The sequence below is a fragment of the Chelonia mydas genome, chromosome 21 (genome assembly GCF_015237465.2).
Source record: "Chelonia mydas isolate rCheMyd1 chromosome 21, rCheMyd1.pri.v2, whole genome shotgun sequence".
NCBI lineage: Eukaryota > Metazoa > Chordata > Testudines > Cheloniidae > Chelonia > Chelonia mydas.
Window position 1 is genome coordinate 119,779 of NC_051261.2, and position 24,569 is coordinate 144,347.

The 24,569-nt window shown below is 45.8% G+C and overlaps 1 protein-coding gene across 3 annotated transcripts in view; it reads right to left on the bottom strand.

Moving 5' to 3' along the window:
• LOC102944985 (zinc finger protein 436-like) overlaps positions 1 to 24,569 on the bottom strand; it is a 112,961-nt gene that overhangs the window by 82,944 nt on the left and 5,448 nt on the right. Inside the window, exons 3-7 of one of the 3 annotated variants that reach the window (XR_006286931.1) lie at positions 17,128 to 17,195; positions 16,326 to 16,452; positions 8,847 to 8,960; positions 7,023 to 8,485; positions 2,001 to 2,061 (exon numbers count right to left, since the gene is read on the bottom strand). Coding sequence is in view for 1 of the 3 variants with exons in the window: in XM_043533777.1 (XP_043389712.1) it covers positions 7,203 to 8,485; positions 8,847 to 8,960; positions 16,326 to 16,452; positions 17,128 to 17,184 (1,581 nt within the window). In the remaining 2 variants the exon portion in view is untranslated. Of the gene's footprint in view, positions 1 to 554; positions 2,062 to 5,042; positions 8,486 to 8,846; positions 8,961 to 16,325; positions 16,453 to 17,127; positions 17,196 to 24,569 lie in introns of those variants that run through there. The other 2 variants (XR_006286930.1, XM_043533777.1) reach the window with 2 other exon arrangements.

Here is a 24,569-nt window from a genome sequence, read left to right on the forward strand (position 1 = left end):
TTGAACATTTAACAACCGCTTTGATCTATACTAATACACACATCAATTGGCCTGAATACACTCTGACATAAGCTGCTCTGCCAGCGTCACACCTTGTACAAACATTACTGCAACAGCATGTAGGGCAGCGTGACCCCCAGAGGTCTATGAGCTGGTTTCAGGGCGTCTGCAGGACCCCGCAGCTGAAGGACAGAGCCCCCGCGCCTCCTGCGGGGCAAAAGCCCGGAGCCCCACTGCTCCCCACTCCTCAGGGCAGAACCCCAGAGCTGCCCCCCTACCCCAGCTGGGCCCTGGAGTTTTTATAGCATGTTGAGTGGGTGGGGAGGAGTGAAGTGCTCTAGCGAGGTGGGTCACCTCTTTTATAGGGCACAAGTACCGGAAATCCTTCCTCCTATGCCCAAATTTTATTCCTCACCCACAATTGGCGTATTGATGACATGTATAGATGTACGTTAAGTTTCCTTGTGATGTTCCTGTTAAGTCTGTGGATACCACATTAAAAAACCCTATGCCATTCTTCATTATCTGTTGGTCTAGATAGAAGGTTATAGACATATGTGTGAATATTTATTTATTTAGGTAACAAGATATAGGTTAACTTTACTTTTCTGGGTAAATGGTCTTAATATAGATGTGTTAACTTTCCTTAGCTTAACATACAGGATATGGCCTTTAGGTCTCTTGCATTACAGCCAAGCTTACTTTAATATTAAATCTCTAAACCTATTACAATAAACCAAATATTTAAACGTATACGAAAAAAATACATCTATGTAAGCAAGCAGGTTAGTTTTATTGGTTGTACGACTCAATCAGGACAAGAGATTCTCCCATTGCATTCTCCTCTGAGCCATTCAAACCTCCTTCACTCATTAGTTTTGAGTCATATTATTTACAAAAGTTTAGTATTGTCATAATGGAAAAAAAACAAAAAAACAAACAAACCAGCCAGCCTCCCCATCTGCAAACAATCTCATCTCAGTAGGAAAAGTCCTATAACAGGCTTTGCCAACAGGTGGAAACTGGGATTTAAACTCCAAATGATCTCACTGTATTTCAGATCTATTCAAATTCCCCATCCAGGTCTGTGATACTTTCATCTCAGGCCCTAATTTACTGTTTTAGGAGCAAAGAAAACAAATTGTGATCCACAAACAGAGGGCTGAGAACCTTGAATCATAGGACACATTGAGCGGTGGAACTGTAGAAAGTGTAGATCAATTCTACATGGCTCAAAAAAGAGTAAACACTGCTGGGGTAATTCGGAAGGTGGGAATCCCTCCGACTCACCACTTCAGGTGTCACAGAGGTTGAAAACACACACTCTCTCCCCTCTCCTCAAGTCAGAGTCACCAGGCGATGCTCTGAAACTACTCCATATGAAGCCAGTCAGGACTCTGGGGGAGCATGTCTCCTCTCTCTCAGCCCATTGTCACCAGGGCAAGAAGCTGACACAACTTCGACCTTCCTGGCTCTGACCTTGAAGTATTCAGCATCCCCGTCCACACCGTGTGCTTCCCGCAACGAGTCCGCCCGGACGGGGCTTCTGGGGAAGCCAGAGGGCCTTGCACCCCAGCTCCGCAGTGACTCTCAGACAGCGGGTAAAACAGAAGGTTTATTATTCGACAGGAAAAAGGCGTAGAACAGAACTTGTTAACACAGAAATCAGTGACTTTCGGCCAAGTCCATCTTGCGGAGTCGTTCAGTCACAGATGCCCCCTTGGGACTGTCACCTGATGTGCTGAAATTACCTCAGAGCCTGTTTTCCCTGCTAGCTTGGGACTTCCAGAACCCTGTCTTGTTGAGCCAGACACGCTAGCCTGCTGCAACACAGACCCAGGGTCTGAACCACGCCCCCAGAGCTGCAGGTTTTAAGTGAAAACAGGGGGGAGGGATAGCTCAGTGGTTTGAGCATTAGCCTAGTAAACCCAGGGTTGGGAGTTCAATCCTTGAGGGGGCCAGTTAGGGATCTGGGGCAAAAAATCTGTCTGGGACAGTACCTGGTCCTGCTAGTGAAGGCAGGGGATGGGACTCGATGACCTTTCAAGGTCCCTTCCAGCTCTATGAGAAAACAAAAACAAGTGATGTTATTAAGTATAAAAAGTAGGATTGAAGTGGTTTCAAGTAATAACGGACACAACAAAGTAAGTCACCCAGCAAAATAAAGAAAAACACGCAAGTCTAAGCCTAATACATTAAGGGCAGGTAGCGATCCATCGATCGGGGGTCGATCTATCACGTCTAGTCTAGACATGATAAATCGAACCCCAAGCGTTCTCCCGTCGACTCTGGTACTTCACCGCCGCAAGAGGCACAAGCACAGTAGACGGGGGAGCGACAGCAGTCGACTCGCCACCGTGAAGACGCCGAGGTAAGTCAACCTAATTACGTCAACTTCAGCTATGCTATTCCCGTATTCTTAGGTCGATCCCCCCCTTAGTGTAGGCCTGGCCTAAGAAACTGATGATAGGTAATCTCCCCCCCTCAGAAATGTTCCAATAAGCTTCTTTCACAGATTAGACTCCTTCCTCATCTGGGCCCAATCCTTTCCCCATGTAAAAAGAAAAGGAGGACCTGTGGCACCTAAGAGACTAACCAATTTATTTGAGCATAAGCTTTCGTGAGCTACAGCTCACTTCATCGGATGCATACAGTGGAAAATATAGTGGGGAGATTCTCCCCCCAATGAAGTGAGCTGTAGCTCACGAAAGCTTATGCTCCAATAAATTTGTTAGTCTCTAAGGTGCCACAAGTACTCCTTTTCTTTTTACGGATACAGACTAACACGGCTGCTACTCTGAAACCTTTCCACAGGTAGTGTTAGTTCCAGCAGACATCTCAGGTGGTAAGCAGGGGATTTCTCATGACTGGCCTCTTTGTCCTGCTCCACCCCCTTCTATAGCTTTGGCACAAGGTGGGAATCTTTTGTCTGTCTGGGTCCCCACCCCTCCTTCTAAATGGAAAAGTACCAGATTTAAGAAGGATTTCAGTACCAGGTGACATGGTCACATCACATGTCACTGTAAGACCCCTAGTCTCCATTCCCCATGGGCTGGCCCACACGTACACAGGAAGGCTTTCAAGTAACTAAGGCCATTTACAACTGATTGTTTCTGGAACACCCTTAATGGCCTCTACTTCATATGTTTACATCAGTGATACAATTTTATAGCTTATTCTCCTAGCTCCAGATATAGAAATAATACATGCAAACAAATAGGATGAACACACTTTGTAGATTACAAGCTTTCTAATGATACCATACAAGGGGTATTTAGCGTAAAGCATATTCCAGTTGTCATATTAATAAGCATATTTCCATAAAGCCTACGGACTGCAATGTCACACACTGGTCATAGCACAGGTGCAGGCAGCTGGAGCAGCCTCACCTCCCCAGAGGTCTCAGCAAAGTCACACACCTCTATTCCCACCACCGAGGTATTGGTGCAGCACACAGGGAAACTGAGGCACATGCCGTATTCATGCAAAACAGTAAAACTCACACAGGCTCAACAGTAAGACTCACATACAACATAACAAGGGAAAATCCCCACGTCGTGACACCCTCTGTCCCTGCTCCTTCTCTGTTACATTTACATGGAGAATATATTTACATTGAGAACATAGCTAATATAACGCCAATATTTAACCAGGGCCCTACAGTGATCCTTGCAATTACAGACCAGTAAGTCTAATGTCAGTACCGGGCAAATTAGTTGAAACAATAGAAAAGAATAAAATTGTAAGACACATAGAAGGACATAAATTGTTGGGCAAAAGTCAACATGGTTTCTGTAAAGGGAAATCACGAAAGCTTATGCTCAAATAAATTTGTGAGTCTCTAAGGTGCCACAAGTACTCCTTTTCTTTTTGCGAATACAGACTAACACGGCTGCTACTCTGAAACTAATCTACTAGAGTTCTTTGAAGGGGTCAACCTGAGCCTGAGGGGAAGACTGAATTTACTAATGTACATTGCCAAAGACCCACAGTAATATGTCAGCAGCCCCCCCATCAGCTCCCGCCTGTTCCCAGTGCCTCCCGCCCACCGGCTACCCTGCCCATCAGCGCCTCCCCATCCCTCCCGATCAGCTGTTTTGTGGCATGCAGGAGGCTTGGAGGGGGACAGAGAGGAGCGAGGGCATAGCAGGCTCATGGGTAGGGGTGGAGTGGGGGCACATTGGAAAGTTGGCGCCTGTAGCTCCAGCCCCAGAGTCGGTGCCTATACAAGGAGCCGCATATTAACTTCTGAAGAGCTGCATGTGGCTCCGGAGCCACAGGTTGGCCACCCCTGTACTAATCTATTAGAGTTCTTTGAAAGCTCAACAAACATATAGACAAGGGGGATCCAGTGGACATAGTGTACTTAGATTTCCAGAAAGCCTTTGATAAGGTTTCTCACCAAAGGCTCTTACGTAAATTAAGCTGTCATGGGATAAGAGGGAAGATCCTTTCATAGGTTGAGAACTGGTTAAAAGACAGGGAACAAAGGATAGGAATAAATGGTAAATTTTCAGAATGGAGAGGGGTAACTAGTGGTGTTCCCCAAGGGTCAGTCCTAGGACCAATCCTATTCAACTTATTCTTAAATGATCTGGAGCAAGGAGTAACCGGTGAGGTGGCAAAGTTTGCAGAGGATACTTGTCACGGAGTCCAGGGGCGATGCTCTGGAACTGCTCCCTACGAAGCCAGTCAGGACTTGGGTGAAGTCTCCTCTCTGCGAGCAGCCTGTCTGCAGGGCAAGAAGCTCACATGGCTTCCACCTTCCTGGGTCTGACCTCGGAGCATTCAGCATCCTCTGCCTCTCCGTGCGCTTCCCACAGTGAGTCCGCCCAGGCAGGGTCCTGGGGAAGCCAGAGGGTCCTGCACCCCAACTTCACAGTCAGACGTGACTCTCAGCCAGCCAGTAAAACAGAGGTTTATTAGATGACAGGAGCATGTAGGTACAGAGAACAGGACCCCTCAGCCGGGTCCATTTTGGGGGGCAGTGAGCCGGACAACCCCGTCTGCACTTCACTCCATGTTCCTAGCCTGCCCAAACTGAAACTCTCTCCAGCCCCTCCTCCTCTTTGTCCCTTTCCCGGGCCAGGAGGTCACCTGATCTCTTTGTCTTCAACCCTTTAGCTCTCACCTTGCAGGGGGTAAGGGCCAGGCCACCAGTTGCCAGGAAAAAGGGACACAACCCTGCACACACCTCTAGGGCTCTGCAATGATCATACACCTATATCCCACCACGTAGATACTTAAGAACTGCATAGGGGAAACTGAGGCACCCCCACAATATTCAGAGGAAACATTAAGAACTATCCCACTTCATCACAATACAATACAAACTGCTCAAGAAAGTAAAGACCAAAGCAGACTGTGAAGAACTTCAAAAAGATCTCACAAAACTAAGTGATTAGGCAGCAAAATGGCAAATGAAATTTAATGTGGATAAGTGTAAAGTAATGCACACTGGAAAAAATAACCCCAACTTTACATTCGATATGATGGGGGCTAATTTAGCTACAACTAATCAGGAAAGAGATCTTGGCATCATCGTGGGTAGTTCTCCGAAGATGTCCATGCAGTGTGCAGCAGCAGTCAAAAAAGCAATCAGGATATTGGAATTATTTAAAAAGGGATAGAGAATAAGACAGAAAATATCTTATTGCCCCTATATACATCCATGGTACACCCACACTAGAATACTGCGTACAGATGTGGTCTCCTCATCTCAAAAAAGATACACTGGCATTAGAAAAGGTTCAGCAAAGGGCAACTAAAATGATTAGGGGTTTGGAACGGGTCCCACATGAGGAGAGATTAAAGAGACTAGGACTTTTAAACTTGGAAAAGAGGAGACTAAGGGGGGATATGATACAGGTATTTAAAATCATGAGTGGTGTGGAGAAAGTGAATAAGGAAAAATTATTTACCTGTTCCCATAATATAAGAACTAGGGGCCACCAAATGAAATTAATGGGCCGCTGGTTTAAAACAAAAATAAAAGGTAGTTCTTCACACAGCGCACAGTCAACTTGTGGAACTCCTTGCCTGAGGAGGTTGTGAAGGCGAGGGTTATAACAGGGTTTAAACGACAACTAGATAAATTCATGGAGGTTAAGTCCATTAATGGCTATGAGGTAAGGAATGGTGTCCCTGGCCTCTGTTTGTCAGAGGGTGGAGATGGATGGCAGGCAAGAAATCACTTGATCCTTACATGTCAGGATCACTCCCTTTGGGGCACCTGGCATTGGCCACTGTCAGCAGACAGGATACTGGGCTGGATGGACCTTTGGTCTGACCCAGTTTGGCCATTCTTATGTTCTTATGAGAAAAATGGTACAAAACCCAACTGCTATTCGGCAGAACCCAGGGCAACCTAGGAACAACTGGGAACAAGGCAATCAGTCCCTAATGGGGGAACCTGGTGACTAACAATCATAGAATCAGAATATCAGGGTTGGAAGGGACCTCAGGAGGTCATCTAGTCCAACCCCCTGCTCAAAGCAGGACCAATTCCCAATTCTTGCCCCAGATCCCTAAATGGCCCCCTCAAGGATTGAACTCACAACCCTAGGTTTAGCAGGCCAACGGTCAAACCACTGAGCTATCCTTCCCCCCAAAAATCAGCCCCCTCCTTTTGCAGTGGGAGGAAAAGTATAAAAGTGATGCTCCAAATTTGGTTAGACTAGGAAAAGCGATGGAGGTTGTGTCCAGTGGTGAGGAAATTTGCTACGTTACCTTGGACGCTATATGGGCTATTTTCTTCATTGAAAACATAGTTGTGTTTATATCAGGATCACTAACTCAATTCAGTTAACTCCATGAAAAACCCTAGTGGAGTCAAAACCCAGGTAGCTTTAACCTCCATGTACCGAGTAGAGGTCACTCCTGGTTCCCCCACCTGGTACTGATAGGCATTCCTGTTGGAGGGACGCACACTTCCATGACACAGGACAAAGGAGTTGATGAAAAACACTGTGCTTCAACTCCAAGGAAGGGTGAGCTGCAAAAGGGAAAAGCAGACAACTCACCTGAAGGAGCTGAGATGTCACAAATGCTGCCCTAAAGTTCGCTACTAGGGAATTAGGAAAAGGAAAAAACAATCTTTTCTGAGCCCTAGACAAGATTTTCATGGTGTTTATCTCCCTTGCAGCTTCTCTGGTGATAAATAAGAAGAGCTGCGATGGAAGAATTTCCCGCACTCACAGCATTCATAGGGTTTTCTCATCTGTGTGGCTCCTCTGATGTGTAATAAGCTCTGACCTCCGAGCGAAGGTTTTCCCACACTCACAGCATTCAAAGGGTTTCTCCCCTGTGTGGATTCTCTGATGGCGAATAAGGTCTGAGCTCCGAGCGAAGGTTTTCCCGCACTCACAGCATTCATAGGGTTTCTCCCCTGTGTGGCTCCTCTGATGTGTAATAAGGCCTGAGTTCCAAGCAAAGGTTTTCCCGCACTCACAGCATTCATAGGGTTTCTCTCCTGTGTGGCTCCTCTGATGTTTAATAAGGCCTGAGCTCCGAGTGAAGGTTTTTCTGCACTCACAGCATTCATAGGGTTTTTCCCCTGTGTGGCTCCTCCGATGTGTAATTAGGTCTGAGCTCCAAGCAAAGGTTTTCCCGCACTCACAGCATTCATAGGGTTTCTCCCCTGTGTGGATTCTCTGGTGGCGAATAAGGGTTGAGCGCTCAGTGAAGGTTTTCCCGCACTTGCAGCATTCATAAGGTTTCTCTCCTGTGTGGCTCCTCTGATGTGTAATAAGGCCTGAGCTCCGAGTAAAAGTTTTCCCACACTCACAGCATTCATAGGGTTTCTCTCCAGTGTGGATCCACTGATGGTGAATAAGGGTTGAGCGCTCAGTGAAGGTTTTCCCGCACTCAGAGCATTCATAGGGTTTCTCTCCTGTGTGGCTCCTCTGATGTGTAATAAGGTCTGAGCTACGAGCAAAGGTTTTCCCGCACTCACAGCATTTATAGGGTTTCTCTCCTGTGTGGCTCCTCTGATGGCGAATAAGGGCTGAGCTCCGAGCGAAGGTTTTCCCGCACTCATAGCATTTATAGGGCTTCTCTCCTGTGTGGCTCCTCTGATGTGTAATAAGGTGTGAGCGCCTCCTGAACTTTTTCCCGCACTCACAGCATCCATAGGATCTTAATCCGGTGTGGATTCTCTGATGGCGAATAAGGTGTGAGTGCCTCCTGAACTTTTTCCCGCACTCAAAGCCTGTATTATCTCTCTCTCCCGTCAGGATTCTCTGCTGGGCCGTGGTTTCCTTGAGGCCTTTGAGAGTTCCCTGATAGTTAACAGATATGCCAACCTTCTGCACTGGCTGGTTTCCCTGCTGCTTCTCTGGCCTGTGCTGCCCCTGAGAGCTTTTTCCCTGCTCACAACTCCTGGACACACTCCCTGTGCATCTTTGCAATAATGCCTCATGCGGTTCCACTTGCTCATCTTCCTGCTGAGGATTCTGTTCCACGGTCTCTCTCACCATCCCATCACCTGCAAGGACAGAGAAAGATAAACCTCAGAAACCGGAAGGGAAAAAGAGGAGAACAAACCAAGACAATACCTGAAGATGGAAAAAAACTAGGTACTGAATTTACCCAAACTCTTCCCCAAAGGGGCGAGAGGAGGGGATCAATTCTGCATCCAGTTTCCACCCAAACACTCCCCAGGGAGAAGGGAGTTTCGGGAGGGAACTACTGCCAGGAGTTAGGATGGGTAGGGAGCCATGAACAGTATCTGCCCTGAGGATATGACACCTGCTGGGTACCATCCTGAACCCAGAGACCTCACAAGATCTTTGTTGGGAATCCCAGCTGTTTCCTTCAAGCACTGAATAGGTTTAATCATCCCTCACCCATGCGGCTGCCTCTCAGGATCTCTCTTTCCTCTGAGCCCCAGAGATCTGGGGCCCACGGCTCTTCCCCTCGTTCCAGCTGGGAGATGACATCGGGTTTGGAAACTGGGAACCCTGCTCAGGGGAAAGACGACCAGTGAGATCAGGTAACAGCAAAAGAAGAAGTTACTCAACTTGTGCATCAACGATGGTTCTTTGAGATGTGCCTCCCTATGGTGCTCCACTGTAGGTGCTAGCCCATTAAAAACAGCTGTGTAGACCAGTGTCTTTCCAAACTACTGTGCCCCTTCCAGGAGTCTGATTTGTCTTGCAAATTACACCAAGTTACACCTCATTTAAAAACTACTTGCTTATAAAATCAGACATAAAAATACAAACGTGTCACCGCACACCGTGAATTGCTGACTTGCTCATTTTTACCATATAATTATAAAATAAATAATCAGAATATAAATATTGTACATACATTTCAGTATATAGATCAGCATAAGCAAGTCATCGTTTGAAATTTTACTTTGTACTGTCTTGGCTAGTGATTTTTCCGTAGCAACTCTGGAAGACATCTGCGTACCCCAGGGGTACGCATACCGCTGGTGTAGACACTGCAGCTCAGGCTTAAGAGACTGAGCTCCAAACCAATCTGCAACATATACGCAGTAATATACAGCCCGCCAAGGCCAGTCTGGGTGGGTCTCTCCCAGAGGCAGCACAGACATCCCAATAGGTGCTACTTCCAAGGCTTTGCTTTTCGAAAGGGCGATCCCCACAGCTCCACCACTCTGAGACAGGCCATTCTGGAGGCAGCATCTGTGTGTGTCATGACGACACCTCAGCGAGTCCCACTGATTTCAGATTCCTCATAAACATGGTCTCTCCTGGAGTGCTGCAGCCAGCAGGTATTTTCAGCAACACAAGAGAGGCTTTTCAGAATCAGACTGCATTGCTTAGGCAACTGGAACATGGGATTTACAGATCCCTTGGTCAGTTTGGGAAAGTAAAACTGAACTCTACATTCATTTTGGAAGTTTCATCTGCCTGGCTTTTTCAAAGCCTCCTTGATTTCATCTCTCTCTCTCTGTTGCCTTGTCTCAGTCTTTTTGCCCCAAAGAGCAGCAAACTGAAGCCCAGTCTGTTTGTACCCTAGTTCCTGTGTCCCAAAGTGCAGTGTAGTTGTGTTCCCGTGTTCTGCTTCCCTCGGACCCAGTCATTACACATTAACGTCCAGTCTTTGAGACTTCCATTGTCCAGTGTGCTTCATACTATACGGACAGTTCTTGATAGTGTTTCCATGTAAATGGAGACAGGCCTATGTTACTTCAACAGGAATTACATCCCCATCCCAGAAAAGGAATTCATTCCTTCACACCCAGTGGCTAACAAAGCAAATTGAGAGGGAAGCTGACCCATGCATATTTTTCATTTAAAAAAAACTACTAAATAAAGCCCCCATTCTCCAGAGGGAGACAAGGTCAAAGTGAAGGGCTAGGATAATGAATCATAAAATCACAGAAACTCAGGGGTAAAAGGACCTCAAGATGTCAGCTAGCCCATCCCCTCCAGCCCTGAGGCAGGACCAAGTATACATAGACCATCGGTCTAACCTCTTCTTAAAAATCTCCAATGACCAGCGTTCCACAACCTCTCTTGGTAACGTATTCCTGTAATTATCTATACTCACAGTAGGACAGTTTTTCCTAAAATCCAACCTGAACATCCCATGCTGCAGAACCTGCCAGTTACTACTTCTCCCTACCCTAACCCTAAGCAGGAGAGGATAAGGGAAGATCAGATTTCAAGAAGATGACCATGGTCAGTGGTGTCAGACAGCTGACAAGTCAAGGAGGAGGAGGGGGATGGAGTGCTGGTTCTGAGCTTCGCCTAGGGACAGGTGATTAGAGACTTCAGCAAAAGCAGCCACAGTGAAGTGCTACAATCGCTGACTCCCTGAATCCTTCCCTTCCTACCCACCACCAGATCCTCCTGTGACGGGTTGAGTCAGAGAGACCACCTTGGGACTGTCCCCTGATGTGCTGGAACTACCTCTGAGCCCATTGCTCTGCCAGTTAGAGATGTGAAAAATCGCATCCCCACCTGACATAAATTGCAGCAAAAACTGTAGTGTCGACACAGTTATAGTGGCAAAAAAGTCCATTAAACAGAAAACCAAGGAAATTAAAGGCCCATAAAGTACATTAAGCAGAGTTAAGGATGCCTAGCACTACCTTGTGCCCTTCCAGCATGTGGATGGTGGTGAAAAATAAAACCTCTGAAAACCAGGAAATGAAGAATTAAACTACTCACCACCAGTGATTTCCCTAGACGCCCTCCCCCCACGCCCGGCTTTTCATGCAGTGTTGCCAATTTAGTTGTTGGTTGGAAATTTGAATTGAAATTCAAACATTAATACACACTTTAAAAGCATACACAGTATATGAGAAAATACTTGTCCCTGAAAAAGCATAATGGGTTTGGAAAATATGAACAGAGACTAGCCTCCTCACACAGCTATTATTTATGACAATGTCAGCACATTCGTTTCAGCAATGTTGGCCTACCTTATAATTTAAGATTATGATTTGTAAGCAAGATCTGAATGAGCTCTCCCCTGACAGCTAGTGATGAGCCAGGGGTGGGTGTAAAGGCTTCAGGACCAGACTGTATTTACATGAACACACCTACTCTGCTTAGGTATCCAGCAGACAGAGCTGTGCTGCCCAACTGATCAATTTTGGCTGGTGTTGGCTTACAAATCCCTGTAGTATTCAATGTGGGGGGTCATGAAATATTGTTCTCCGCATTGCAGGAGTAAAGGGCAGCAGACCTGTGCTGAGCCTGCCTGACTGAGGGGGTCTCCCTCAGTGCTTAATTTGTGCTAGGGCTTGCCAGGACTGAGCCCCAGCACCTCCAGGCTCGGCTGTTCAGAGCCCTGGGACCTCTGGGCTTGTGACATCTGTTATGAAAGTAACAAACTTGCTTGAGCCCCGGCACCTCTTTCATTACAAATTAAGCACTGGTCACCCTCAACTGAACTGCACTCCCTAAGCAGGAGGTTTGGATGCCAGATCCCAGTGAAGAGAGAGAGGGTGGGGACAGGTGTTTTGGGTGGTGTGGGCTCTGCTTAAGAGTTATAGACACTAGTTGACCTGTCCCTCTCTCCTGTTTAAAGAGAGAGCTGATTAGGCTTCATAGAGAGTCTTTTGGTTTGTTAAATGACCACTAGAGCTGAAATCACTGAGAATCAGGTCAAAGTGCTTAGACCTGCTGTGGAAGAGAAAGCCCAGCCTGCACGAGCAGCAAGGTTCCCGCACTGAGAGCTGAAATCACTGAGAGCTGGCGGAACCGTGAGAGACCAACTCGCAGAGGTCATAGTGGCAGATGGCAGCAGAAGGTGACAGTGCAGGGCCACTGGAGACAGAGTGGTAGAGTGACCAGTGGAACAACAAACAGTGGCCAGAACATTGGACTACATTTTAGTGACTTTGTTCCAGAATGCTAGATTTATGACTGGGAAACTTATATAAATATACATTTCCTAGTAGGCCAAAATTTTTAAAATGCATTATTTGCCAAGGTCATTATCTCAAGAGGTCGTTATCTGGGGAGTTTCTGAACTAAACTTTTTGATTATAATAATTATTTTTTATATAAGAATGGAGTATTGGGTCAGACCAATCATCCATCTATCCCAGTATCCTGTCTTCCAACAGTGACTATTCCAGGTGCTTCAGAGACAATGAACAGAACAGGGAATCATAGAGTGATCCATCCCCTGTTGTCCACTCCCAGCTTCTGGCAAACAGAGGGTAGGGACACTCAGAGCATGGTGTTGCATCCCATCCTGGCTAATAGCCATCGATGGACCTAACCTCCATGAACTTATCTAGTTCTTTTTTGAACCCTGTTATAATTTTGGCCTTCACAACGTCCCTGGCAAAAAGTTCCACAGGTGACTGTGCACTGTGTGAAGAAATACTTCCTTGTGTTTGTTTTAAACTTGCTGTCTATTAATTTCATTGGGTGACCCCTGGTTCTTGCGTTAAGTGAAGGGATAAATAACACTTCCCTATTCATTTTCTCCACGCCAGTCAAGATTTTATAAGCCTCTATCATATCCCCTCTTAGTCGTCTCTTTTCCAAGCTGAAAAGTCCCAGTCTTTTTACTCTTTCTTCATATGGAATCTGTTCCATACTCCTAATCGTTTTTGTTGCCCTTCTCTGAACCTTTTCCGATTCCAATATATCCTTTTTGAGATGGGGTGACCAGAACTGCATGAGGTATTCAAGATATGGGCATACCATGGATTTATATAGTAAAAGTGGAGAAGCCTGGTTTGCCAGACTGATCAGCTAAGCCAATTCTGACAACCTATATGAAAAGGCTGCAAAGCACCATCAACATGCAGAAAGCCTTATAAGCCAGTCACTGTCAAAGCCAATTTTAGAAGAATTTAATGAGGCTTTTAAGAATGCTCGAGACACAACTCAATTTATGTGAATCAACATAGCTGTTGCACCATATTTTCTATTTAAGTAAGAGATACCACACACTACAAACTTGAGGCCAGTGTTAAGTGCATTGTCACTTGTTTGAAACCAGTGTCCAACTTCAGGATTAACAAGACTGGCAAATGCTCGCTTCTCTTTCTGAAAAAACTCAGTGGACTCTAGAAGCATGCAATGCAACAGTGAAAGACTCAGCAGCTGAAAAAGTGAAGAACTCTCTCACCATATTCAAAATATGTGCACACATGGCTGATGAAGCACCAATGCAAATAGGCATCAAGTCATTGCATATGTTATCTTGATGTCCGTGGTAGGCCAGTCGATGCATTCTAGATGTTCAGATTATAGAAGACACATCAGCTGCATCTGTGACATCTTAGAAGAGTTAAATGCTTGTAAACTGAACCCCAAACAGATGGATGCTTGTGCATTTGATGGAGCTACAAACTTCTTTGGAAGACATGGTGGAGTACAAGCTTTGCTCAGGGAAAAGTGTATCCCTAATCTCTCCTATACACACTGCAAAGGCCATATCATATGGTGAATTAATGAAGATTTAACTTCAACTTCTTTCTCATCACTAGTGATTCAACCCCATCTTTGTGCTATGTTTCCTGGGATAAAAGAAGTAGGAATTCATCTCTTGCTACTCCCAGTCACAACAGCTACAGTTGAGCGCTCTTTTTCCTCAATGAATCAAAGTTTGTGTTCTGAAAGAAGTCGCTTTCTGCCTGATCATGAGCATATCATGAAGGCCTGGAAATAACGGACACACAAGACGATCCCCACCAAAGAGTGCAAAATTACAACAAGAAACCAAGACAGATGTAGTGCTTTGTAGCAGGACTGAATAGACAACTTGAATTTGTGTGATGATTTTAAAACAGGAGTTAAATCTAATAAAATGGTCATGAAACATTTTTCAGTTTTTACTATGGTGCCATACAGCCCACGTTCGCCCTCACAGTCTCAACCCTCATCAGCCCTTACCCCCCAGAATATTCCAACACCCCCCCAATTTCAATTCCTGGGGAAAACACTGCACACCACCCCTGCAACGCAACCTGAACTCTGCCCTTACCCCTGAGCTCTGGAGCTGGCAAATGTCACTGGAAATAGGTCAGTAAGGGTGGGGCAAAGGTTAACCAACTACACAAGGAAGGGGCCAGTTTTCCATCTCTTGAAGGCTTCAAGTCAGGACACGATGCCTTTCTGGAAGATGTTCTCATCAAACATAAGGTATTCAGCGCTCTACAATGGTAACTGGATGAAACTCCATGGTCTGTAGTACACAGGTGGTCAGACTAGATGACCTAATAGTCTCCCCCGGCCTTAAAATTTATTGATTGACAGAAGTGTTAGGATATAGATGTTCAGGGCTGTCTGTAAAGGCCTATACTCTAAGAATTTAGGTCTGTTCTTATCACTTGGCTAGTTATAGAGATATAAAAGAAAGAATCAAAATCACTGTCTGCCGGTGTAAGAGCCTTCTCTTTCTGTGACAGTCTGAGGCCCTGTTCTTAGGCTAAGGCCTTTGGCTAAGCAGCAGAGGCAGCCATAAGCTGGGAAGTGAACGGTCACACCCTCACATTCCAAACTAGTCACATTGAAATAAGGTGCTATTGGGCTGTTAGGAATACAATCCTGTCCTGATCATGCCTATCGCCTCCAGAGAAAGGAAAGTGCCTTGAAGACGTAAAAGAAAACTTAGTTTGATAGCATCCTGTCTGGCAAGAACTCACTTATCAATAGCTAGGATGTGAAATCCTCATTTCTGTCTTTGTTCCATCACTGTAGTCCCCATTTCCCTATTGTTTGTCTGCATAATCTCTGTCTGGTTCTGTGATTGTTCCTGTCTGCTGTATAATTAATTTTGCTGGGTGTAAACCAATTAAGGTGGTGGGATATAATTGGTTAAATAATCATGTTACAATATGTTAGGACTGGTTAGTTAAATTTCAGGAAAATGATTGGTTAAGATATAGCTAAGCAGAACTCAAGTTTTACTATATAGTCTGCAGTCAATCAGAAAGTGAGTGGGTGGGGGAAAAGGGAACAGGGAATGGGGGTGAGGAAACTGGAATCATGTTTTACTAAGGGGGGGGAATGGGAACAGGGACACAGGTAAGGCTCTATGGTGTCAGAGCTGGGAAGGGGGACACTAAGGAAGGAAACTGGAATCATGCTTGCTGGAAGTTCACCCCAATAAACATTGAATTGTTTGCGACTTTGGATATTGTTGCTCTCTGTTCATGTGAAAAGGACCAGGGAAGTAAGTAGGTGAAGGAATAAGCCCCCAACAAGAAGGAAGGACTAAGAACATGCCACTGTGTGTTTTAAGTTCCTCAGATTTGAACAGCAGCATTTCTCCGCAGGCACTCCAGCAGTGTGCACTGTGCCAGCTGTAGCTTTAAATGAATGGTGGAGGGACTAGTTGAAGCAGCCTGGCAGAGCTATGACCTGAAGAGAGGTGCACGTGAAACTGGAAGGAACAGGTATTCCTCATTTCAGTGCTGAGTGGCGTAGGCAGCGTCAATAAAGGTGCACAAGGGCGTGTTCTTGCCACAAGGATTGTCAACAGGCTGGTGCCATACATGCTAGGGGGTCTCCAGGGCTCAATGAAGGCAACAACTCAGAAGGAATCCTCATCGGAAGGGTAAAGGGTTGGTGACATTATGAACGTCTGAGATGTGCTGTAGACTCAGTGTCTGAGTGCAGGCCAGGGGTAGGCAGCTTCTGTTCCCTACATCAGACCTAACCCCAAGTTTTGTTTTAGCAAAGAGACAGTGTTAGCGTTTGTGCTGTCCTGCGCCTGTGCTCTGCTCCCAAAGCGTTCTGTAGCAGGGAGGGTCGAGTGCTAGTCTGTGTGTCATTGGCCTGTAGGCGTGTTGCTGAAACAGGGCAAAACTGAGGGTGCAATGTGAACCTTAACTCTTCATTTCCCCTTCTAAGAACCGAGGGGACAAGAATCCTTACCCAGCGAGGTGACATTCTCATAGTTCTCCTGCATGACATCTCCATAGAGGGCTCTCTGAGCGGGGTCCAGCAGAGCCCACTCTTCCTCGGTGAAATACACAGCCACCTCCTCGAAAGTCACCGGCCCCTGAAAGAGCAAGAGCCCCCCACTCTGCACCTGCTGCCCAGTGACAACCCCACCATTCACAGGGGAGGAGGGTCAATCACATGGAATCTCTGGGAGGCAGGCAGGAAACCACCCCCTCCACATCAGAGCAGCCAGAAGGCATCAGGGTGAGGGGAGAAAGAGAGAGAGCCCCAAACCCTTCTACCAGACAGAGATGGCCGGGGTCTTCACCTACCAGTCAGAAGTGGATACAGGAGATAGAGCCCCCAGGAGGGTCCAGGGACAGCCAGTCCCCTGGTAGGAATCCCAACACCCTCCCCAGTGCCAGCAGTTGGATGGGAAGGGATGGGATGTCTTCCCCGGGCCTCACTGGGGGTTGCCCACTGGCTAGTAGGTTCAGACTCCAGTACTGGAGTCTGGTACATTTCCCCAGCCCAGTCCAGGGGGGGTGTTTTCTGCTTGACAAATTAGGGAATTTCCACCCACAAACCCCATGGGTCTGTTGCTCGAATCTAGGCCCCACCGTAAACAAATCCCAGCAGGTTAGTCATACCCTGTCTCCCTCCCTTTCTCCACCCTGTGTATTTCCTGCCCCCTCCCACCTCCCGACCACCCCAGAAGCACCCATCTCTTATGTATTTACTGCCCTTCTCCTGCCAGCAGGAGCCCCACCAGCAACTCCCCGATGACCCCTACCTGAACAGGATCCATGGCAGCCATTTCCTTTCCCTCGTTCCTGGAAGGACGGGACATAACGCTGCAGCCTGTCAGGGCAAGAAGGGGACGTATCAGAACAGGATAGTAACGTCATATCACAATTCCCCCCGGCTCTTTCCCCGCAGACTGATGATCTCGACTCTACCATGCAAATAACATAAATATTCAAAACACTATTAGTAATGGGGAGGGGACTAACTTCCCAGACACCTGTTAGAAAAGGAATTCAAACAAACACAAAGTGTCCAATAAGTTCTTGGAATGTGTTGGGGACATCTGTTTGCTTCAGAAGATGGGATATAGTAACCGGAGGGACGGGCTGTAACGATGCTGGTTCTGGCGGGACCCAACTGAGAGTGCCAATTCAGGACAAATTGCTTCAAGCAGGGCAGTTACAGCCCAAGGCTGGGGTTTCTATGCACACCAAGGCAAACCAAACTAGCCAAACAGAGAAGACTTTGGTTTTACCCCACTGGCTAACCACAAGTCACACAGGCAATTCCCTTAGACACTCCAGTTTCCCAATATCACCACCAGTGCCACTTGTTCTGGGGACAAATGGTTATGAAGACCAATACCTCAGTAAAAGAAAAACGGTTCTCTCGATCCCAAAGGATCAAGCCCCAGACCCAGGTCAATATACAAATCAGATCTTACCCACAAATCACGCTGTTGCCAATCCTTTAGAATCTAAAATCTAAAGGTTTATTCATAAAAGGAAAAAGATATAGAGGAGAGCTAGAATTGGTTAAATGGAATCAATGACATACAGGAATGGCAAAGTTCTTGGTTCAGGCCTCAGCAACGATAGAATAAACTGCAGGTTCAAATCAAGTCTCTGGAGTAGATCCACAGCTCGGATGGGTCTTTCAGTCCTTGGTTCAAAGCTTCAGTGTAGCAAAGTCACTCCAGAGGTAAGAAGCAGGATTGAAGACAAGATGGAGGAGCTGCAGCAGCTTTTTATATTCTCTTGAAATGTGGTCTCTTTCTTTCTTTGTTCCAAAGACAAGCTGTCCATCACATGGCATGGAAACACCTCAGAATTCTGTCCATAGGCATGTCCCTGCATACCTTGCTGAGTCCCAAGGCGTGTCTGCCTTCTCTCAATAGGTCAATTGTATAGCTGATGGTCCTTAATGGGCCATCAAGCAGGCTAGGCAGAGCTGACAGCAACTTCTCTGGGGTGTCACCCAGAAGCATAGCACAAGTTTCAACTACAGACAGTACAGAGCCAATATTCATAACTTCAATTACAAAAATGATACACACATATAGACAGCATAATCATAATCAGCAAGCCATAACCTTGTCTTAGACACCTGATTTGACCCCCTTTATATAAGATTTGGTTCCACTACAGGACTTTGGTTGCATCTATACGGTCCCAGATTATGTCATTAACATCACACGGGCATTTTAGGGTTGATTCTGACTAACAGTCGGGAGGAAACGGAAGGTGGAAAGCAATATGGGCGAAAGTGTTCACGAAATGATGATTTCATGATTCTAAGAGAAGGAAGGCGTTAGAGCAGGAAAATAAGGACAATGGACTTCAAAAAAGCAGACTTCAACAAACTGTGAAAACTGGTATGTGAGTGTGACATTTCCCTCCATATTCCTTATGAAAACATGCTTATGAAATGAATAGGAGATAACTGAGATGTACTCTGTGCAAGATGGGTCTTGTAAGATATCATTGGAAAGGTTATAATTTACTGACTATGATTATCCAATTTGTGTGCACGTATCATTTCTGTATCTGAAGTTGGGAATATTGACTATGTATCTGTATTTCAACTATGCTACTTTGGGTGACGCCCATTGCTAACACTTCAGGTACAACAATAGAAACCCAGACAGGGCGGATGGGCCATCAGCAAGAACAATGGACTGTGAAAAGGCTCCATACTGCCACTGACTCCTGGACGCTGTGATACTACAGAGTCAGGTGGTCTTGTCACCGGATACTCAACATTACCTGGGACTTCTTGTAACTTTCCACTGGAAGGGGAGGGGGATCAAGTTTGGGAAACAAAAGGATTCCCACCTTATGTGAATCCTATTTAAGGGTGGGGAGGTAGGCAAATAAAACAACTCCTCTCCAAGGCCTGTCTACCCAAGAAGAAAGACTGTTAAAGCCACCTGAAGAGAAGATTGGGGGGGAGGAGTCCAGACTGAGACAGGGGTCCAGTCTGAAAAGAAATATAACTGGAACTCTGAAACACAGAAACATTGCAACCTGCCTAAAATAACATTTAGGGTAAGAAATTACATTGTGTAACCTATTTTTTAAGTATATTGAGCTTAGCTTGCGTATTTTGCTGTATTTGGTCAGTAATCTGATTTGTTCTCTCTCTTATATTCACTTAAAATTCACCTTTTGTAGTTAATAAACTTATTCTTGTTTATAATTTAACCCAGTTTATGTCATTTCTACCTGCGGGGGGCAAGAAATTGTGCATATATCCCTCCACATTGAGAGAGGGGGCAAATTTCATAAAACCTTTGAGTCTGTACAGCTTAAAGGGAGTGGGCACCAGAGTGCTGGGGCAAGCCCCTAAGGCTGAGTATTTCCAGAGCGGATCTCTCTCTTTCTGTGCAGCTGGGCATGGCCCTGCCCACGTGCTTGGCTGGAAGAGGCTTGTGAGCCTAACCCAGCCAGGTAAAGGGCATCGAGGCTGATAGAATAGGCTGCCTCAGTGGCACCCCAGCACATCAGGTGACACCCCAAAGGACCCAAACCTGTCACAGTGAAGTCCCATGGGAATAAGATTCTAAGGAGACTAAAGCTCAGGAGAGCTGGCCGTTGCTCTGTTAATGCTGTCTATGAGAAACAGCAAACTATGCCAATGGGAAGGAAAGACAGAAAGAATAGTAAGCTGCAAATATGGCTCCGTTAGGAGCTCTGTCATGACCAGACAATAAACAGGAATCCTACAAAAATCTGAATCATGGACAAATTGCTGTAGAAGAGTACAAAAGAACAACAAGAGCATAGAATCATAAGACTGGAAGGGACCTTGCGAGGTCATCTAGTCCAGTCCCCTGCACTCATGGCAGGACTAAGTATTATCTAGACCATCCCTGACAGGTGTCTTATCCAACCTGCTCTTAAAAATCTCCAATGATAGATATTTCACAACCTCCCTAGACGATTTATTCCAGTGCTTAACCAGCTTGACAGTTAGGAAGTTTTTCCTGATGTCCAACCTAAACCACCATTGCTGCTATTTAAGCTCATTGCCTCGTCTTAGCCTCAGAGGTTGAGAACAATAATTTTTCTTCCTCCTCATTGTAACAACCTTTTATGTACTCAAAAACAGTTATCTCCCCTCTCAGTCTTCTCTTCTCCAGACTAAACAAACCCAAGTTTCTCAATCTTCCCTCATCAGTCATGTTTGCTAGAACTTTCATCATTTTTGTTGCTCTTCTCTGAACTTTCTCCAAACCTTTCCTGAAATGTGGCACCCAGAACTGGACACAATCCTCCAGCTGAGGCCTAATCAGCACAAAGTAGAGCGGAAGAATTACTTATTGTGTCTTGCTTACAACACTCCTGCTAATATACCCCAGAAAATGTTCGCTTCTTTTACAACAGGGTTACACTTTTGACTCTCATTTAGCTTGTGATCCACTATGACCCCCAGATCTCTTTCCACAGTTCTCCTCCCTAGGCAGTCATTTCGTGTGTGTGCAACTGATTGTTCCTTCCTAAGTGGAGTACTTTGCATTGGTCCTTATTAAATTTCATCCTATTTACTTCAGACCATTTTGAATTTTAATCCTATCTTCCAAAGCATTTCCAACCCCTCCCAGCTTGGTGTCGTCCACAAACTTTATAAGTGTATTCGCTATGCCGTTATCTAAATCACTGATGAAGATATTGAACAGAACCGGACCCAGAACTGATCTTGGTGGGACCCCACTTGATATGCCCTTCCAGCTTGACTGTGAACCACTGATAACTACTCTCTGGGGAAAGTTTTCCAACCAGCTATGCACCCCCCTAATGGTACTTCAATCTCAGGGTTTTTTTTCTAGTTTGTTTATGAGAAGGTCATGCAAGACAGTATCAAAAGCCTTACTAAAGTCAAGATACACCACATCTACCGCTTTCCATCTATCCACAAGCTTGTTACCCTGTCAAAAAAAAAAAAAAAAAAAGCAACTTTTAGGGTGGTTTGACATGATTAGTTCTTGACAAATCCATGCTGTTACTTATCATCACCTAGACGTTTGCTAACTGATTGCTTATTGTTTGTTCCATTATCTTTCCGGGGAATTAAAATAAGCTGATTGGTCTGTAATCCCCCGGGTTGTCCTTACTCCCCTTTTTATAGATGGGCACTAGATTTGCCCTTTTCTAGTTCTCTGGAATCTCTCCCATCTTCCATGACTTTTTGAAGATAATCGCTAATGGTTCAGATATCTCCTCAGTCAGCTCCTTCAGCATTCTAGGGTGCATTTCATCAGGCCCTGGTGACTTGAAGACATCTAACCCAAGTAATTTTTAACTTGTTCTTTCCCTATTTTAGCCTCTGTCCCTACCTCATTTTCATTGGCATTCATTAAGTTAGATGTCCAATTGCTACTAAACTTTTGGATGAACACTGAAACAAAAGCCATTTAGCACTTCTGCCATTTCCACATTTTCTGTAACTGTTCCTCCCCGCCACCAAACACACACACACCCATTGAGTACCGTGAGCATCTGGGGACAAAATCAGAAAGATTAACTCTCAAAATAAGTTACACCTAGCAAGGGATGTAGTAAGATGGGTCCCTGACACACAAATCCTTGTATCAGAGGCCCGGTTTGAGGCCTAAGGCCTGAACTAAAGGAATGGTCAAGACCTCGCTAACATGAAGCAAAGTTGTGCTGTGAGTCAGAGGCAGGCTCTGCTCACAGAAATTGGCAAGGAGAAGCTGCTAAAAGCACGTAAACACATATAAACACTAATAATATGTATGTGTGCCAGGATGGCACCAGAACCCCCTGTACTAGAACATTCCACAGAGATAATAAGGAACAGGCAGACCCATCCTAAAGACAGGGTCAAAAGGACAATATGATGGATAGACTTGTTTGTTCGAACGAACACGCACCGGGGCGAGGCAGCATCCTAATGCGTTGAGAGACTGTACCTCACTGTGTCAGGAGCGATGTGTAACCTGTTTGTACCTGTGCACAAGAATGCATCCCTGAGTGGACATCTTTGTCCGGCCTAGGGGGCAGTGGAGAGTCCTGCCACTGACTAAGCTGGTCAATGTCACGGGGCACATATTCGTAGTATGTCCTATAGAGTCTGCGGGAAATTACTGTGCTTTGTTTGACAATAAACCTAGCCGGGTGCCTTCATGCCTTATCAGAATCTGTGGTCATTGGGGGTTCTCTCAGGGTCTACTGTGTCAGCTATTTGAGCAGAGCCGGGGCAGCACACAGAGGGAACACAAACACACGCAGCCGACTATCATCATCATCGAACAAGAGCAGAGCACTACACCGGTAGCGTCTGACAACAAGGGACATAGAAGGCAATAGGTAGGATACTACTTAAATCATGGGGGTGGGGAGAGGGGGAATCATACAATTTTCAAGGGTTGGTCATGGCATAAATAGTGAACTTCATGGATGTGTTACACACCAGCAAAAATGTGCTACTTATGTAGTGATTAACCCATACGCTACCCAGGTGGGCAGGTGGCGTATGTGTGCATTCGGTGCAAGGAGCTCCTGGCCCTCAGAGACCGCGTACAGGCTTTGGAGGCCAGGGTGGTGGAACTGGAGGAGCTAAGGGAGACAGAGAGGTATGTTAATGAGGCTTTCCGGGACACTGTACATTTGTCCCACCTCTGGTCAGACAGCCTCTGTGCTGCTGAGGAGGATGAAAGGCCCAAGGAAGGAGAGCAGTCAACGGGAGCAGAGGGAAACCTTCCCACAGTAGGGACCCTCCTCCCAGATGGTGTTGGGGTATCCTCTTGCACTGAGGTTGCCTCGCCGTGGGAGGGAACTCCAGTCATCAAGAAAAGGCAGGTGTTAGTAATGGGAGGTTCGATCATTAGAAACATAGACAGCTGGGTTTGTGATGACCAGGAGAACCGTATGGTGACTTGCCTGCCTGGTGCGAAGGTTGCGGATCTCTCGAAGCATCTAGATTAGACTTATGTGTAGTGCTGGAGAGGAGCCGGTGGTCTTGGTACATGTAGGTACCAATGACATACGGAAGGGTAGGCGAGACGTCCTGGAGGCCAAATTTAGGCAGCTAGGAAAGAGACTGAAATCCAGGACCTCTATGGTGGCATTCTCAGAAATGCTTCCAGTTCCACGTGCAGGGCCAGGTAGGCAGGCAGAGCTTCAGAGTCTCAATGCGTGGATGAGACGATAGTGTAGAAAGGAGGGGATTAGATTTATTAGGAACTGGGGAAACTTTTGGGATAGGGGGAGCCTACAAAGGAAGGATGGGCTCCACCTAAACCAAAGTGGAACCAGATTGCTGCTGGCATTAAACTTTAAAAAGGTTGTAGAGCAGTTTTTAAACTAAGAGATGGGGAAAGCCGATGGCTCCAGAGGTGCACGTGCATTGGACAGAGACTTCTCTTAGAGGAGAGTCGAGTGATAGAGATTCTCTAGTTTTTAGTCAGGAGGAGAGGATGGAAGAGGATAAAGTAGCGGTCAGATCAGACGAGAAGCATTCACACATAAAAGAATCTGACACATCAAAAAAGGGCAGACAAATAAACAGTGATAAGTTTTTCAAGTGCTTGTACACAAATGCTAGAAGTCTAAATAATAAGATGGGTGAATTAGAGCATCTCGTGTCAAAGGAGGATATTGATACAATAGGCATCACAGAAACCTGGTGGAGTGAGGACGAATCAATGGGACACAATCATTCCGGGGTACAAAATATATCGGACGGACAAAGCAGGTCATACTCGGGAGGGAGGGAAAGAGCGGCACTGTATGGCACTGACTTTGCTTCAGTCTTCACGGCTGAGGATGTTAGGGAGTTTCCCAAACCTGAGCCTTCTTTTGTAGGTAACAAATCTGAGGAATTGTCACAGATTGAAGTGTCACTAGAGGAGGTTTTGGAATTAACTGATCAACTTAACTGTAACAAGTCACTGGGACCAGATGGCATTCTCCCAAGAGTTCTGAAAGAACTCCAATGTGAAATTCCAGAACTATTAACTATGGTTTGTAATCTGTCCTTCAAATCAGCTTCTGTACCCAATGACTGGACGATAGCTAACGTAAAGCCAATATTTAAAAAGGGCTCTAGAGGTGATCCTGGCAATTACAGACCTGTAAGTCGAATGTCTGTACCGGGCAAATTAGTTGAAACAATAGTAAAGAATAAAATTGTCAGACACATAGAAGAACATAAATTGTTGGGCAAGAGTCAACATGGTTTCTGTAA